A 16,365-nucleotide genomic window follows, 5' to 3' on the forward strand; every position below is an offset into this window, starting at 1 on the left:
AAACAAACATTGTACACGTACACACAAACACACACTAATAGTATTTCATGATTATCTACAGATCTAGTATCAAAATTGCCCTTCCACATTAAAAAAGTCCAATTCAAAACTATACCATTCCTTTAACTATTTTGGCTTCACTCCTTTACAGGTCTAATTTGACCCATCTAATTTTCCACCTTAGGTCTGTTCACTTGGCCAAGAGCAAGTTGCAGTAGAAATGTTCCTTTTCAAAATTATGTGCTGCACTTGGTACTATACTGATGCTGCTGTGGGCGTATTTGTGTCCCTGCATGCAACCTTGTAAAAGGCAATAGATGACAAACAGCTGTTTGGCATTGTATTGCATTTTGAATGCACAACACAACTTTAAGTAGTTGATCCAACTTGAATGCACAACTGCAGGATACTAACAGAGCATTCTTATGAATGGAACAGTCCTTGTCCTTTGACACAAAGTAAGCATATGGTAGAAATTTTATATTTTTAAATTACAGCCTATTTAAGAATCCAGATAAAAATCACAATTAATTTATTCTGTTTGCTTATGCAGCTGCTCCTCTATCTTTCATCCATTTCTACAATTTGTACCTCAAGTACTTTCACAGCTTCCGCTCTTTTCAAGATGCTTGTGGCCCAGCCTCTGTTCTCTGCGCCATCTTAACTGAGCAGACCACACTCCTCTCCAAACATTCAGAACAGCCCTGTTTCTACCTTATGCTTGGAAAGTGCTCCAGAATTTTTGCAAAACTGACTTTGCCACCTTCGAATCTCTCTGCTCTTCCTGTGCAACCCTAAAACTACGCTCTAAAAATATTATAACAAAACTGAACTAATCTCATAACATAGATAGCACAATGAATTAAACAAAAAACAAATATTACACCCATTTCCTTACAACCATTTACAGTGTAATGAGTACATTTCATTTGTACATCCTCGGCACTGTAAAATTAGTGCTCACACTCTTCCAGAACAGCATATGGCCCTTCAGAAAAAGGCACTTTTGCCCAAAAGTAATAGTAACACTCTGACATCACTCTGAGCTGTATGCTATAAGTTGTGTGTGTCTAAACAGCATAGGTACCTTCAGGGAGATACCACGGCCTGAGAACCAATAAAGGCTTTTTAGGTCATTTTGGATCTCTGCATCTGACCATTTCAACTAATGTTTTGAGAGCTCATTTTTACCAATTTAAAATTTCAATTTGAGATCCAAAAATAAAAAAGGAAAAATTGGCTGTGTAATGAACTGATATAACAAATGCATCTTAATTATTTATTACTAGCCAAAATAACAGCACTACATTTTACACAATGAAGATCTACACATACGAAAGAACCAAGTTCTCTTTCTATTGTACTAGTATGTGCCAACATGAGAAGCTGTGCTGGGTTCTACAATGCTAAACATTGTAAAACTAAGAAGCAGTATTTGGAATAGTATTATTGTCTGGTACATACTTATTGCACTTTTGTATGAACCCTGAAGGCAATGTGTTTTCTTCTACAACAGGCTTCACAATCTGACAAAAAATTTAAACTTCAAATAAGGTTTTCATAATAGAGTACATAAAGTAGAGATGTGCACCGGCGACTTTTGGTGTCTCGTGTTTTGGGTTCGGATTTGTTTCGCAAAACACCTGCCGAAAGGTTTTGGTTCGGATTTAAGGTTTTGGATTTTTTTTTAAAAAAGCATAAAAAGTTCAAAAATCAAGTTTTTTGGCTTATTTTCACTCCTACGCTATTAACCTCAATAACATTCAATAACAAGCATTTCCACTAATTTACCGTGTATTCTGAACACCTCACAATATAGCTATTAGTCCAAAACGTTGCAACGAGGTATATTTCTGGACTGCATAGTGGAGTGGTCCCCACAATATAATAAGAAAACCATCAACTGGTATGAATCGCACCAAAAAATGTACCTGGACTGCGTAGAGGAGTGGGTCACCACAATATATATAATAAGAAAACCATCAACTGTTATGAATCGCACCGAATAATGTACCTGGACTGCGTAGAGGAGTGGGTCACCACAATATAAATTAAAAACCCTGAACTTGTATGATTTGCACCAATAATGTACCTGGACTGCGTAGAGGAGTGGGTCACCACAATATAAATTAAAAACCCTGAACTTGTATGATTTGCACCAATAATGTATCTGGACTGTGTAGAGGAGTGGTCACCACAATATAATTAAAAAAACCCTCCACGGGTCTGAATTTCCAAAAAAAAGGTTCTGGACTGCGTAGTGGGGTGGCCCCGGTACACAATTTTTTACCGGGGCCACAATATTATTAAAAAACCCTACACGGGTCTGAATTCCACCCAAAAAATTTATGGACTGCGTAGTGTAGTGTTCCCCACAATATTATTTAAAAATTTTGCAGTAACAGTCAATGTTGTTTAATATCTGATACACCTCTATCTGGACTGCGTAGTGGGGTGGCCCCGGTACCCAATTTGATACCGGAGCCACAAAACCTCCTCCAAGTTCCAAGTGTAGTGTTTATAACATATTAACACTACACTAATTCTAGCACGTCAAAACCTCTTGTTTTAAATAATGACAGGGCATTTAACTTTTGATTTAATTTATTGAATTTGTTGGCATTTTCTTTTACTTTTTGAACATGGCAAACGACTGTTGAATGGTCACATAATGCCCAAAAAATAGCTGCAAGATGGAATTGTCCTTGGGCCCTCCCACCCACCCTTATGTTGTTGAAATAGGACATGCACACTTTAACAAACCAATCATTTCAGCGACAGGGCCTACCAAACAACTGTGGCTGAAATGATTGGTTTGTTTGGGCCCCTACACCAATAAAACAATTCATCTCTCCCTGTACAAACTAAACAGGCTCTACTGAGGAAAGATGTCGTCCTCATCCTCAACCTCTGATTCCTCTCCCCCTACAGTGTGTACTTCCTCCTCCTCACACATCATCAATTCGTCCCTGCTGGACTCCACAACCACAGGTCCCTCTGTACTGTCTGGAGGGCAGTGCTGTACTTCATTGAGGAATTGATTATTCATTTTTATAAACATCATTTTTTTTTAACATTGTGAGGAAGCAACCTCCTTCGCCGCTCACTGACCAGGTTCCCCGCTGCACTAAAAACTCTTTCCGAGTACACACTGGAGGGGGGACAACTCAGTTAAAAAATAGAGCCAGTTTGTACAGGGGCTTCCAAACTGCCTTTTGGAGTTCTACCACGTCACTACCTCTAGTTAATTTAGATTGCAAGGCTTGTAAATATAAATACTTTGAAGATAAAAAAAGCAGGCTGCACAGACTGTGGAGCTAGAAAGTGAAATTAAATGGACCACGTTACTTTGGTGGCTATCTATGCCCCCCCACCCCCCACCCCCCGCCCTACACTTGTAGTTGAATATAAATAAAGCAGCCTGCATAGACTGTAGAACTAGAAATTCAAATATACAAAGAAATGGACAAAGGCAGTTTGGTATCTGTCTGCATCATAATCATCAACATCCTCCTCAGCGCCAGCTACATCAATATCCTCTTCCCGGTGTACAACATTCACCTCTTCCCGTACAGTGATGGGAAGGTCAGGGTTCACAACTAACAAGACCCTTGGACTCGCCTTGGGGATTTGTGATGTCATCTGTTTAGAAGGCAGAGTTCTTTGCTGTTTTGTTGTGTTGCTGACAGCATAACTCTCTTAAATTTTTTGTAGGGGGGGGAGGAGGAGGGCTTAGATCCTTGGGTGAAGCTGGACCACTAGTCATGAACACGGGCCAGGGCCTAAGCGTTTCTTGCCACTACGTGTCGTAAATGGCATATTGCCAACTTTACGTTTCTCCTCAGATGATTTTAAGTTTCTCTTTTTGCTATTTTTTTTTTTTGAGAACTTAGGCTTTTTGGATTTTACATGCCCTGTACTAGGAGATTGGGCATCGGGCTTGCCAGACGACGTTGATGGCATTTCATCGTCTATGTTGTCATGACTAGTGGCAGCAGCTTCAGCATTAGGAGGAAGTGGGTCTTGATCTTTCCCTACTTTATCCTCCAAATTTTGGTTTTCCATTACATGTAGCACAATAGAGCGTACCCCTAAGCCACACACACTCGGCAAAGCCTTTAAAAATGATATGCGGCACAGGAGAGTAGCACTGGACTTATACACTGCTGAATCAGTGAACTTGGTAATATAATATTGCAGTACCAATGGGCTTATACTGCAGGATTGGTTTTGCAAATTTTGTTGTAATTAATTTTTTTTGTAATTATTTTTTGGTATTTTTTTTTATAACTTTTTTTTATTTTTAAAAACACTTGGGAATAATGGGGAAATAACTATGCCCTTAGAAGCACAGAGCACAGCACACAGCACCACTGGACTGATACTGCAGAACACAGCACAGCACGAGATCTACCAGGACAGAGGACCACCTAACACACCCTCCCTCTACCTTGTTCAATGCCCGAGTGAAGATGGCGGCGACTAGCGGGGAATTTATAGGATCCGAGTATCGCGAGATCCGACAGTGGGATTATGACTCAGAGCCTCGGTTTCAAGTTTTCATTTGGCGCCAATACCCAGATCTGTCTCGGATCCGACTCGGATCGGAAAGGTTCGGGTGGGCTCGGATTCACAAAATCCGAGTGCGCTCATCTCTAACATAAAGCAAACCTGTTTAAAACTTCACAATTAAAAACCCCGGATGAAACTTAAGACAAACGCATCACTGAGTAGTCGAGACTAAATTTGCAGTGGTTCAGAACAGTAGTATAGTGGTATACAAACATCTTAAGTGTGGAATTGTTTTCAGAAAGTGTATCTTCAGGTATAAATGTAGGGAAAAACACAGGAATACAGTTTATCAATCTAGTAAAAGGTCAGATGTTAAAGTATCACACATTGATGATAGGGATTTGGAGGAAGAATACAGGTCCACAAATACTTTCATTTAAGGGTGATCACATTTAACAAAATATAAACATGCCCAGAAAAAGCAATTTCATATTTCTTGTTTTTGAAACCTAGATCTTTATTTTAGAGCTGCTTTTAGGTTCATGTTCAGTCTAAAGACACAGTTGAAGTGTTAAACACAAGTTTGACCAACTGTTTACTGAAATGTGGTTCACATAACATTCATAAAAACACATTTTTATAGAACAAAATGTGTTCCCGTTACAGTTCACCTCTCTGTACTGAACATTATGTTCCTAAAGTATATTGGCCATAGTCAAACTATTCAGAAAATAGTCCCTTCCAATAGCTGCTGTTAAGAGGCAATCATTTATTTGCTTTAAATAACCATACAATTGTGACACTCCTTTAGAACGGCAGAACTCTGGAAATACCATTTACAAAGCAGCCCACTTCGTAAATACTTCATCTATGGTGTAGTGACACAATGAAACAAGCTACAACTGATAGAATCTCTACTGACATTATTTCTGGCAGTTATAATTCTGTTTTGCATCATATATCCTTATACTCTTGTACTACCAACTGTACTATCACAACTTGCCTCATAGAAAATCATAAACATGGCTTACTGAAACTGGAAGAAACACCCACTGCATCATTTTCAAACTGAATACGTATACACACATACACTGAGGACATTCTTTGTCACGCTGTCATGTGGTAAGAGTCTTGCACTGTCACGTGATAAGGCACATTCAGTGTCAGGGCTCTGCAATGATCGTTGCATACATGTAAGACACAATCCCCATTTTACCAGCTTCCAAAAGTACTGGTGGAACATGTGGACGAGGAACCACAGCAGTGAGGCAGAGCTGTTCTTCCAGGGATCAGTGACGTGGTAAACACAGGAACAAAACTGCTTAATTATCATCTTTGAATGAACAATGCAGGTTATACAGAGGGCATTACTGTTAAATAGAAATCACCAGGATTAATTTTTCATGCAGTTTTGCTTCTTAAATTCCTTAGGTAAAGAGCAAAATATGAGAAGATGTGTATCAAATGTTTTTTCATGTGGATTTAATACAGTCTAAATAAAGCTGTAACAAACAGTTTTCAAACCACTTAAACTCCACCAGGCTCTTCTATTAGCATAAAAAAATACATATGCCATTGTCCAAGACTTTGTGGCCACCAATTTCTTCAAAACCTTCATCCCCATTAACTAAAAAACTGAGTTAACAGGTTTAGACAATGCTATTTACATTCAAGGGGCCCCATTCAATTCAAAGCGATATGCTGCTGGACATCACCACAATGTTCAACTTGGTTGGGAGGATTCTGAGGGATACCTTGCTTAGGATCAGAAGTGTATGCACAACTTTCATGTGATGCCATCTCTATCAGGGGAAACTATGGTTCCAATATCCTGATTTGTTTATAGGACTAGGGTGACTGGGTATCATTTCCCTACAAAGCTGGTAGACTGTGACGTGGCCAAGCATCAGAGGTCATAAATGGACATTTCTAACCATAAGGAAGTGTCTGGAATGGATATAACTTGAAAGGACTATTTGTGCAACGCCTGTACTCTAACTTCATATATACATAGATCAGCAACACTAACAGAAAAGTGAAGTGAATAATTATCTTGTTACAATGGCACCTCTCAAGGGGTGGGATATATTAGGCAGCAAGTGAAGAGTCAGTTCTTAAAGTTGAGGTGTTAGAAAAAGGAAAAAAATGGGGCAAATGTAAAGATCGGTGAAACATTAACAAAGGGACAAATTTGGATGGCTAGACATGGTCAAAGCATCTCCAAAACGGGAGGCTCTTGTGGGGTGTTCCCAGTATGCAGTGGTTAATACCTACCAAAAGTGATCCAAAAGAAGGACAATCTATGAACCAGCAACAGAGTCATGGGCTTCTAAGCCTCACTAACGTGTGTGGGGAGCGAAGGCTAGCCGGTCACTATGGAAGAAGGAAGACCTACAGAGGCAATTTGATGCTCTAGGCAATGTTCTGCTAGAAAACTTAGGTATTGGCTTTCATGTGGATGTTACTTTGACATGTACCACCTACCTAAACATTGTTGCAGACCAAGTACACCCCTTCATGGCAACAGCATACCCTGGATAATGCGCCCTGCCACATTGTAAAAATCGTTCAGGAATGGATCGAAGAACATGACAGTTCAAAGCATTGTTCATGCCTCGACGGGTCAGCCGTTTTGAAGGCACGATGGGGACATACCCATTAGGCAGGTGGTTTTCAATATTGTGGCTGATAGGAGTAACTCATGAGGATTGTACTTTCATCATGAAGTTGCATCAGAGACCGTGTAAGGGAACTACCTAAGGGATTGGTGACTCACCTAGCTAATAAGCACGTTTGTACATAGTGTTGCAACTGCTTTGCATTATATCACTATTGTATATTACCTATCAAACTTTTCAATGATCCGCAAACCTAGGTAGTGGGGTTTATAGTGTGAGCTACAGTTCCAGTACACCATACCATGACAACATGAATAAAATAATTCTCTATTAGAACTGAATAATGGACTTCATGCAATAAAAATGCTATGTTGTACATATGTACTGCATGAAAGTCAAGAAAATCATTTTGATTACAAAAACATTGTACATACTATTTGGATCATTGATACGATTACCACCAATTTGTAAAAATTTCAGTTAAGTAATCTGCAACCAACCCCTAAAGATCTCTCTCAAAACCTTAACCAAAAACGTTATCAACTGTCTGCTGTGTACACCGTGTTCCATTGCAGCTGCACACCATACTTAATTTTAATTATACTTTAAACAAAAACCTGCTTGCCTAGATTTAAAAAAAATAAAGTTATTATTTCCAGCTGAGAAGCACACACACAAAAAAAAAAGTGATTAGAAAGGCAGATACCAGGATGTGCATTATAAAATGTTTAAAAACTTGAAAAGCGTGTGAGGGGGTTTTGATACAATTTCAGAAAATATTTTCATTACGGCAAGCAGTAAGCAAACACTAGAGCGTGATCTCTCATGCCCCATCAGGTTAGCATCTGCACTCAAACGCTTCAAGCGTGTCCTTAAGACTCATTTCTTTATTCAAGACCATTAGCCTACCTCCCTGGTTTCAGCTTTACACCCACTCAATACCACCCTATTTGTGTCTACCCCTTTTCCTTTAGCATGTAAGCTCTCATGAGCAGGGTCCTCTTTCATTGTGTTGTTCTACTATTCCATCTCGGTACTTCTTGGCGCGATTCCCTAGACCTGTTTTTAGCCTAGGCCTACTTCACACTGACAATTACCATTACTCTCACTGTCCTTTAAGTAATTTCATCACTATTACTACCTACAAATAGAAAGAAAAACAAAAAAAAAAATAGATTTGTAACTTTATATCCATACAAAAACCTGGACCTACTTTAATGGTTTTGGTCTGAAGTCTTAGTCCATTCAGGGTATTGATGGCCTTCTCAGCATCCTTGGGATCAATGTAGTTCACAAAACCATAACCCAAGCTTTGTCCTGATCAAACAAAAAAAAGCCATCATTTAGGACAAAACCATAATAGTCAATACTGCAAAATAATTTATAATCTAAAATGGCAAAACAGTACATTATGTAAAATGTTTCATAGAGTAGCTACTGTACTATGTTATCTGTGATATGCATACGAAACAAAAATACATTCCAGCGATACAATCAATATAAAGCTACACATTACGAAGATTTTAGAGCAATGCAAATAAAGGGAAGTGTCCCAAGTGTTCACAAAAACACAATAGGGGCAGGGGAGGACAAGTTACACAAGTACAAGATATTAGTAGAAAAGTTATTAAATGGTTTAAATATATTTGTACCAGAAAAATGTGCCACAACATTAGAGGCACATTAGTAGTAATTAGACTATGCACATATTTTTCACAATTGTTAAAACCAAGGTTCTGCTATTGTATAGTGTAATCAGTACTGCTTTCTATATCCCTAAAGACATTACATGCTCACATTGTACTTTAAAGAAAGCTATATTAAAACAATTGACTGCTATAAAAACGATTATACACTAGCTTTTTCCTACACAATGTTAAGTATAAAATCTGAAGCTCTGAAGCCTGCAGGTGACTTATCAGAATTGTAAAGTCATGTACACTATTTGTACAGGTTTTTGTACAAAAAAAAAAAAGTCTGAATATGTGATCAAAAAGATAGAGTTTTTATTACTTTTTTTAATTCATGATGTTTACCCTACAATGATTTTGTGACAACTGCATTCTGAAAGAATCAAAACACAACACTATATTTGGTATATTTGCTATATTTGGCTGTACTTTTTGTTTCTCCTCATTCTTTAGGTACCCTGTGCATTTAAAAGCTCCAGTAAAACCAAATGAAAAACACTTCTATCACAGTGGCCAAATTTACTCTCACATAATACAATAAAACTATATTGATTGCATTTTTAAAATGAACAGTAAAGGATATTTAGGAAGAGTAGTGCACAGTCAATCATAAATAAGAGGTTCTGTAACTATTAGTATGCAGACTTTCTTTAATCTTTCTAAATTGTACAGGGGTTTGGGGTCGACAGTTAGTTTGCTACACAGACTTGTCATTTTGCCGTTGCTGTGCTCCACTTTGTATCATTAACATTCTCCTGACCTGCATTGCAGAAACTGAAAAATCAGGAGGCATCCTAGTTTTTAGCAGATGACTAGAAGGCTGCGAATATGGGTCAAAGACGCATTTACAAATTAATTTAGTCATGGAAGATGCTTAAATTCCACAGAAGTCAACTTTTCAAAGTGAACTTTCATTTAGGTTTAATGGGCACTCTGGAACCTGGGTTCAATTCTATTCTCAAATTAAAGACCCGAAGATTTTCTATCGCCGCTTCTCAGTAACATTACTTACTAGACAACCCAAAAAAAAATAAAAAAAATATTCAGATCAATATTATTTCCCACAGCATCTTAATAGGAACGTCACCTCAAATTGTTTGCCATCCAGCATGTTGTGTGCCCTTGCTAATGACTTTAAACTATAAGTTAGTAAAAAGAAAAAAAAAGTATAACTAGAAGAGGTTTGCATTTAGTGTGACACTAGAGGAAACATACTGGTGACCAAAATAAAATGCACTAGTGACTTTTGAATTTTATGAAAAGGCCAGTGCAGGTGTTGCCCACAGCAACCAGATTCTAGCTATCATTTATCTAGCACATTGTACAACAACGATCGGCAAGCCGATACAGTTCAGTGGCCGCATGGGTGGCACTCAGCTTCTAAAGGGCCGCCCACACATTAGGCTTAATATCAGTAATGTGTTAAAATACATTAAAAAGGAAACAACCAGTCTGACAGTAACTGAACTGCCAGCAGGAAAAAAAAAAAACAGCTTGCAAAGTAGACAGTTAATACAACACCAACAGAAAAATTGAGCAATACAAGACCAAATTAGCAGAGGTTGGTAACAAAAATATAAAGAGGACTATGATGATACATTTGCTGTACTATGTAAAACACACTACTATCCGGACTCTACTTACAGTAGCAAGCACAAAAGGGAATCAAGACACTAATGTAAATTAAGCCAGCATTCTTGCAGGTTGAGCTAAAGGATGACATTTACAAACAAGCTTAAGGAACCCAGATATAAAAGCAACAGGAATCCGCTCTGATATTGATCAAAGAACATGAAAAGTGACAGAAAAAAATCCTTTAAAATTTAGATACCCAATTGCATGATAAAGAAACAAAAGCATGTTTTAGATGCAAGAAAATAGGACATTTAAAGAAAAACTGCTCAATATGGAAAATGAAACAAAAGAAACTATTTTGGAAAAGGGTTCAAACAGTTCAATTACACTCAGACATATGCACAAACAAGTGGAGAGGAACTTTTGAAGTGACTAAGTCATCGACCCATATTTGGTATATAGATTCTAGCGCAACAAGTCACATGACAAGTGACAGATTTATTCACTGAACTTGATATGAATCAAAAAAGCAATCTCACAGGTGGAACAATTTTCATTGAGCATAGGAATAGATCTTTCGCAGTGATAACTGCTGTAATCTAACATTAAAAGATGTATTATATGTTCCCAGATTGGATGGTGGGCTATTGTCTAAGGTGTAGGGCAGCTAAAGGACTTACCATCAAATTCCAATTCCATGTGCGTTATCCAGAATGGAAGAAAATTAGCCACAGCAAGACACCTGTATTGTCTTGACAATGCAAAACAACAGGCGAGATTAAGCACACGCAGACACATTAACTGTATTCATGTGGAAAGTTGATCAAATAAACTTCATATGTGGCATAGTCAACTAGGACACAGGCACCCAGACAGAATTAGAGAAATGCAAAATAGAGACCTAACAAAGGAACACAAAGTAACAGACTGTTTAATAACCATGAGGTCATCCAGGGGTCACTTCTCCCTACTCATCCTTCTCAACCTCTCTGCAGCAGGTGAGGTTGGTCCACAGTGTCAAAGGCCGCAAACTCATCTCTCTCTCAGCATCTCTGGATCTGTCCACACCTGGTTTACCTCATACCGCGCTAACCGCTCCTTCTCTGTAGCCACGTCTGGTTCTTCCTTCACCCCCCTCCCCTTTTCCTGTAGGAGTCCCTCAGGGCTTTGTTCTTGGCCCTCTACTCTTTTCGCTCTATACTTCCTCCCTCGGTGCTCTCATCTCCTCCTTCAGTCTTCAGCATCACATTTATGCCGACGACATTCAACTATACATCTATTCTCCTGATCTTTCCGCCACCCTCCAATCTAGTGTATCCGACTGCCTCTCTGCAATCTCCTCCTGGATGTCCTCGCGCTCTCAAAATGAACATCTCTAAAACTGCACTCATTGTCTTTCCTCCCCCTAAACTCCCTTCTCACCATGACCTCTCTATCGCTGTTAACACCACCAACATCTCCTCTTATTGCAACCTCCTCCTTACTGGCCTCCCCCACTCCCATCCTGCACCCGTCCGCTCAATACTTAATGCAGCGACAAGACTTCTCTTCCTTGCACGCCGCTCCTCCACTGGCTCCCTTCCCTGCTTTGCCTTACAGAATCCTTTTCAAACTCTTTACCACCACTTCTAAAGCTCTCGCCCAGTCTACTGCCCCCTACATCTCTAACCTCCTCTCCATTCACACTCCTGCCTGCTCCCTGCGCTCGGCCAATGACCGCTGCCACTCCTCCACTCTGATCACCTCTTCCTACTCCAGAATCCAAGACTTCTCCCGTGCAGCCCCCCATCACAGGAATGACCTCCCTCGCTTCATCTGTCTCTTCTAATCTATGCTCCTTCAAACGGGCACTTAAAAAAACGCAGTTCCTCCACCCGGCCCCCCTTTTCTCTTGACTGATTTTGTTTACCCTCCCTTAGGATCTAAGCTCGTATGAGCAGCGCCCTCCTCCCTCCATACCTGTTCTTCTGCTTAGTCTTTACTGCATTAGCCTGCCTGGAGTTTCTGAAGTATTGGTGTTTATACAGGGTGAAACAGTACAGAACAATAATCTACTGTGTACGGCCGTGCAGAAATCTTGTGGCGTCAAACAATATCATATTATTAATAATAATGTGTGAATGCTGTATAAAAACAAAAGTCACAAGAAAAACAATCCCTAAGCAAAGCAAGAGCAGAGCATTGAGACCACTTGAGCTCATACAGTGGTGTGTGGTCCAATGAAAGTGCGCACACCAGGAGGTAACAGTGGGTTTCACTGATAACTACTCCAGATACAGTCCCTTACCAAATACAAAGCAAAGATGAAGTACTGGACAAAATACAGGATGTAATAACCAGAAACATCTCAAAAGAAATTTTTTTATTTCGTAACAATGAATTCACTGGACACAAAATAGAACTTCCCAAGACAACTATGCATAAAGCACCACAAGGCAGTACCCTACACACCAGAACAAAATGAGATCGCTGGAAGAATAGAAACTTGGATGAAAATGATCAGATGCATGTTAATAAATTCAGATCCAAAAAATATTGGGGCAAAGCCGCAATGACAGCCGCTTATCTACTGAACAGACTGTTCTCCAGATATGTGCTCTTCATCCATCATAACCATCTGCTGAAAAGATTGACACAACTACATGGAGATCTGCTACACTGCTGGTCATGACTGCTTACACACTTCAAAATTTAAACATCATTCCACTGTTGATATTTGATTTTATAAAACAGACTAAAAATCACTGATACGATGTGCTTCGATACGAAAACACGACTGTGGGAGCATACACACTATTGCAATCGGACCTAGCAGTCGTTTTTCATGTGATCTGCACAATAATTAAACTGGGTACACACTACAAGTTGTTCCATCTAACTAAAGGCAAAAGCAATGCAGCTACTGAACAAGAGACTGAAATCAGCTGTAAACCAGATACCAACAATTGGAGACAAGAGTACAAGGCAGATGCAGTAAGGCGCTCAACAAGAGAAAACAAAAGGTAAAGCACAAGTGGGCTATAGAGCCAATGCAATCAATATATGTAGACCCACTTCCAGGGAAGAAATAGCTGAACTACCAAAAAAAGGAAGCTGACAAGTGCATGCGGAAGCAACCACTGAGAGAAAGGGTACAGTCTACGCCCAGACAGATTATAAACTCCTGGGGAAGTGCAGTGGGGCGCAAAAGGGCTGCAAGACTAATCTATTAGCTGGAGAAAGACATTACAGACTATCTAGAGAGATGAAACTAGTGGATTAAGTCCCATTTGTTAAGGGGTGTTGAGATATTGCAACTTAATGATGCATGAGTGATTATACTGGAAGGACTGCATGTGGAGCTGTTCTTAAATTATTTTGTCACTATTATAGTAATGTACTCTTTTGTAGAAATATTCTACTTTCTCATGTTGAGGTTACATGCAAGATGTGCTATCTGTACGCCAATATAACGGCACAGTTTAATATAATATTTCACAAAAGAACGTCATCAGTGTGTCAATGGACAGTATGTGAAAGAAGTGCAATCTGCAACACAGGTTTGTTTACAGCTTGTAACTTGTTTAAAGTATGAAGGAGCTTTGTAGGCAAACAGTTGCCAGTAACTGTTCTAGAAAAGGATACCTAAAATCTGATTGGTTGCTATGGTCAGCACCTACAGCTTTCATTTTTAGACCATTTAGTAAACTTGCCCCACGTGTCAAAGGCGATTGCATTTTACATGCAGTGCCACTGGCTTTATTTTAACACCAGTTGGCAATGGCCTAAGGAATGCAGATTCTTCGAGACATTTCACATGATTTTCAGAGAACCTGCTGTCAGAAACACAATTCCTACATTGCACAAGATGACTAAAAGCAAATACAGCTTATTTTTAATAACATATCTCTGCAAGCTTTTTGAACATTAGTACCCCAAAGTAGGCTGAAGCAGACATAGGGATAACTGCTCTTTTAGTCTCTATTGTTAAGATGGGCTATTTTAAAGCATTGTGTTGCAAGTAGAATAGCTTGATAAACACACAGCATAGTACCAAGGACATAATCCAGCCAAGATGATTACACCTATTGTATTACACCCACTTAAGTGTCATTCAATGAGATACTTAAATGGCAAAAAGTGTAAAAGTCTTGCCGTTTTGTATAACTTTCATCTTAAAGCAATCTCTTGTACAGGGATTGAAAAAAAGGGTATGATTTTAAAACAGTTTGGAAAACTTTCCTATAAACTTTTGAATCAATTAGGTTATTTTTCACACACCTGTTTCCTGAACCACCACTTGTGTAGCATAAAAAAAAACAGCAAAATTTTAGGCTATTTACACACCGGCACTAAACATCTGCATTTAAGATGCATTTCTAACATAAGTGCATGTAAATTTGAAAATCATTGAACCAAAATGACAAAATATCTTTGCATTTATACATGTGTAAAATTAGTTTTTTTTATATTTCTTGTTCCATAACAGGGCATCTCAATGCACTTTAAAACGCTGATATCCAAGGGCATATATTGTAAACACAATGAGATGCTGTAAACAAAGTCACTTTCGTATGACTGTGCACAGTGTGAGAATAGCTGATGGCTTTGTATGTGAAATTATTTCTACATGACAACTTGAGGCAGTCAAAGGATGTTGGTCAGTAAAAGGCTGTGCCTGGTAGATAGCCTTGGGACAACACTACATAAGACCTGAGAGGGATTTGTGGCGTACTGAATAGCACAAAATGAAATGACCCCATACAACCTGGGTATGACATTTAAGTAGACATACCCTCTTTGCATTAGCTAAAGGCATCAGGTGCATAGCCTGGACATATATGTGTATTTCGCATCCATTGGCTAGATGTAAATATTTAGGATTGCAAGAAGGTGCTACCGCCACACCCAAACTGAACACTTAGTTCATACAAGTCAGCACCAAGACTAATCCCTTCATAAATACCTGAACAGGTTTCTCAGCTGGACAGATTGCAGACTGTTTTTTCCGTGTCAGATTGGGAATCCCCTATGGCAGAGGGCAGACTGACAATAGTTGAGTAACCAGAGTAGATTTTTACTTATCTAAACTAATTCAGTATCTGCTTTTTATCCACATCAGATTAACTCTTCCTTATATAAACTCCTTAGTTTTGGAGAATATTTATATAATTCGAATATTTGATAGCTGTGAAAATGATCTATTATATTTTCATGATATTATACTGCGTTATTGAGTGCATCATCTTCTTTATATGACTTTTCTTGTATGCAATGTATCATTTGTTTAGGTACAGCTCGTCTTCTCTTATTGAATGGTCACACTTTCTTAAAGAGCCCTACAGTGTGAAGTTTACATGCATTTCATCTTGTGACAGATGCAGTTTAGCGTTTACAACAGTGTACGTAGCCCTAGTATTGCAGTTTGCATTTGAAACGCCTGTTCAAATATATTGAAGTAAAATGGTTTCATGAAACAAGATAGAAAGAGTAAAAGCTATAAATATTAATGCAAGGACTATTTAAGAACTGCAAATGTTATGAATCCAGATCAAAAGGATAAGCAACTGTTTTATGAAAAAGTGTTAAGCATCTCCCATTTTGGGAGCGGATTTAAAATATGACTATTCCCGACTGCCTATGGCACTGTACATTTTGCAATGGCATTGGATTATGACCACCCAAACAACCTGCAATAAACCTTGTTCATATCCAGTTTTCAGCTGCATAATCGCAAAATGCATGCACGGGACAATTGAGATAGATATATATAGATATATATAGATATATATAGATATATATATAGATATATATAGATATATATAGATATATATAGATATATATAGATATATATATATATATATATATATATATATATATATATACATATACATATATACACATATATACACACACATACATATATACACATACACTCAAAGTGACGAACAGCAATACATTATAACAGTTAGGAGATTGCTTTACCTACA

General features: G+C 38.5%; 1 protein-coding gene across 16 annotated transcripts in view; it reads right to left on the minus strand.

Annotated features, from left to right (window-relative positions):
* ELAVL2 (ELAV like RNA binding protein 2) overlaps positions 1 to 16,365 on the minus strand; it is a 170,443-nt gene that overhangs the window by 106,446 nt on the left and 47,632 nt on the right. For 10 of the 16 annotated variants that reach the window (XM_075210242.1, XM_075210224.1, XM_075210122.1 and 7 more), the window contains 2 exons: positions 14,657 to 14,677; positions 8,344 to 8,447 (listed from right to left, as the gene is read on the minus strand). In XM_075210242.1, coding sequence (XP_075066343.1) covers positions 8,344 to 8,447; positions 14,657 to 14,677 — 125 coding nt within the window. The remainder of the gene's footprint in view (positions 1 to 8,343; positions 8,448 to 14,656; positions 14,678 to 16,365) is intronic. The other 6 variants (XM_075210174.1, XM_075210157.1, XM_075210215.1 and 3 more) reach the window with 1 other exon arrangement.

This window comes from Mixophyes fleayi, chromosome 1 (genome assembly GCF_038048845.1).
Source record: "Mixophyes fleayi isolate aMixFle1 chromosome 1, aMixFle1.hap1, whole genome shotgun sequence".
Taxonomy (NCBI): domain Eukaryota; kingdom Metazoa; phylum Chordata; class Amphibia; order Anura; family Limnodynastidae; genus Mixophyes; species Mixophyes fleayi.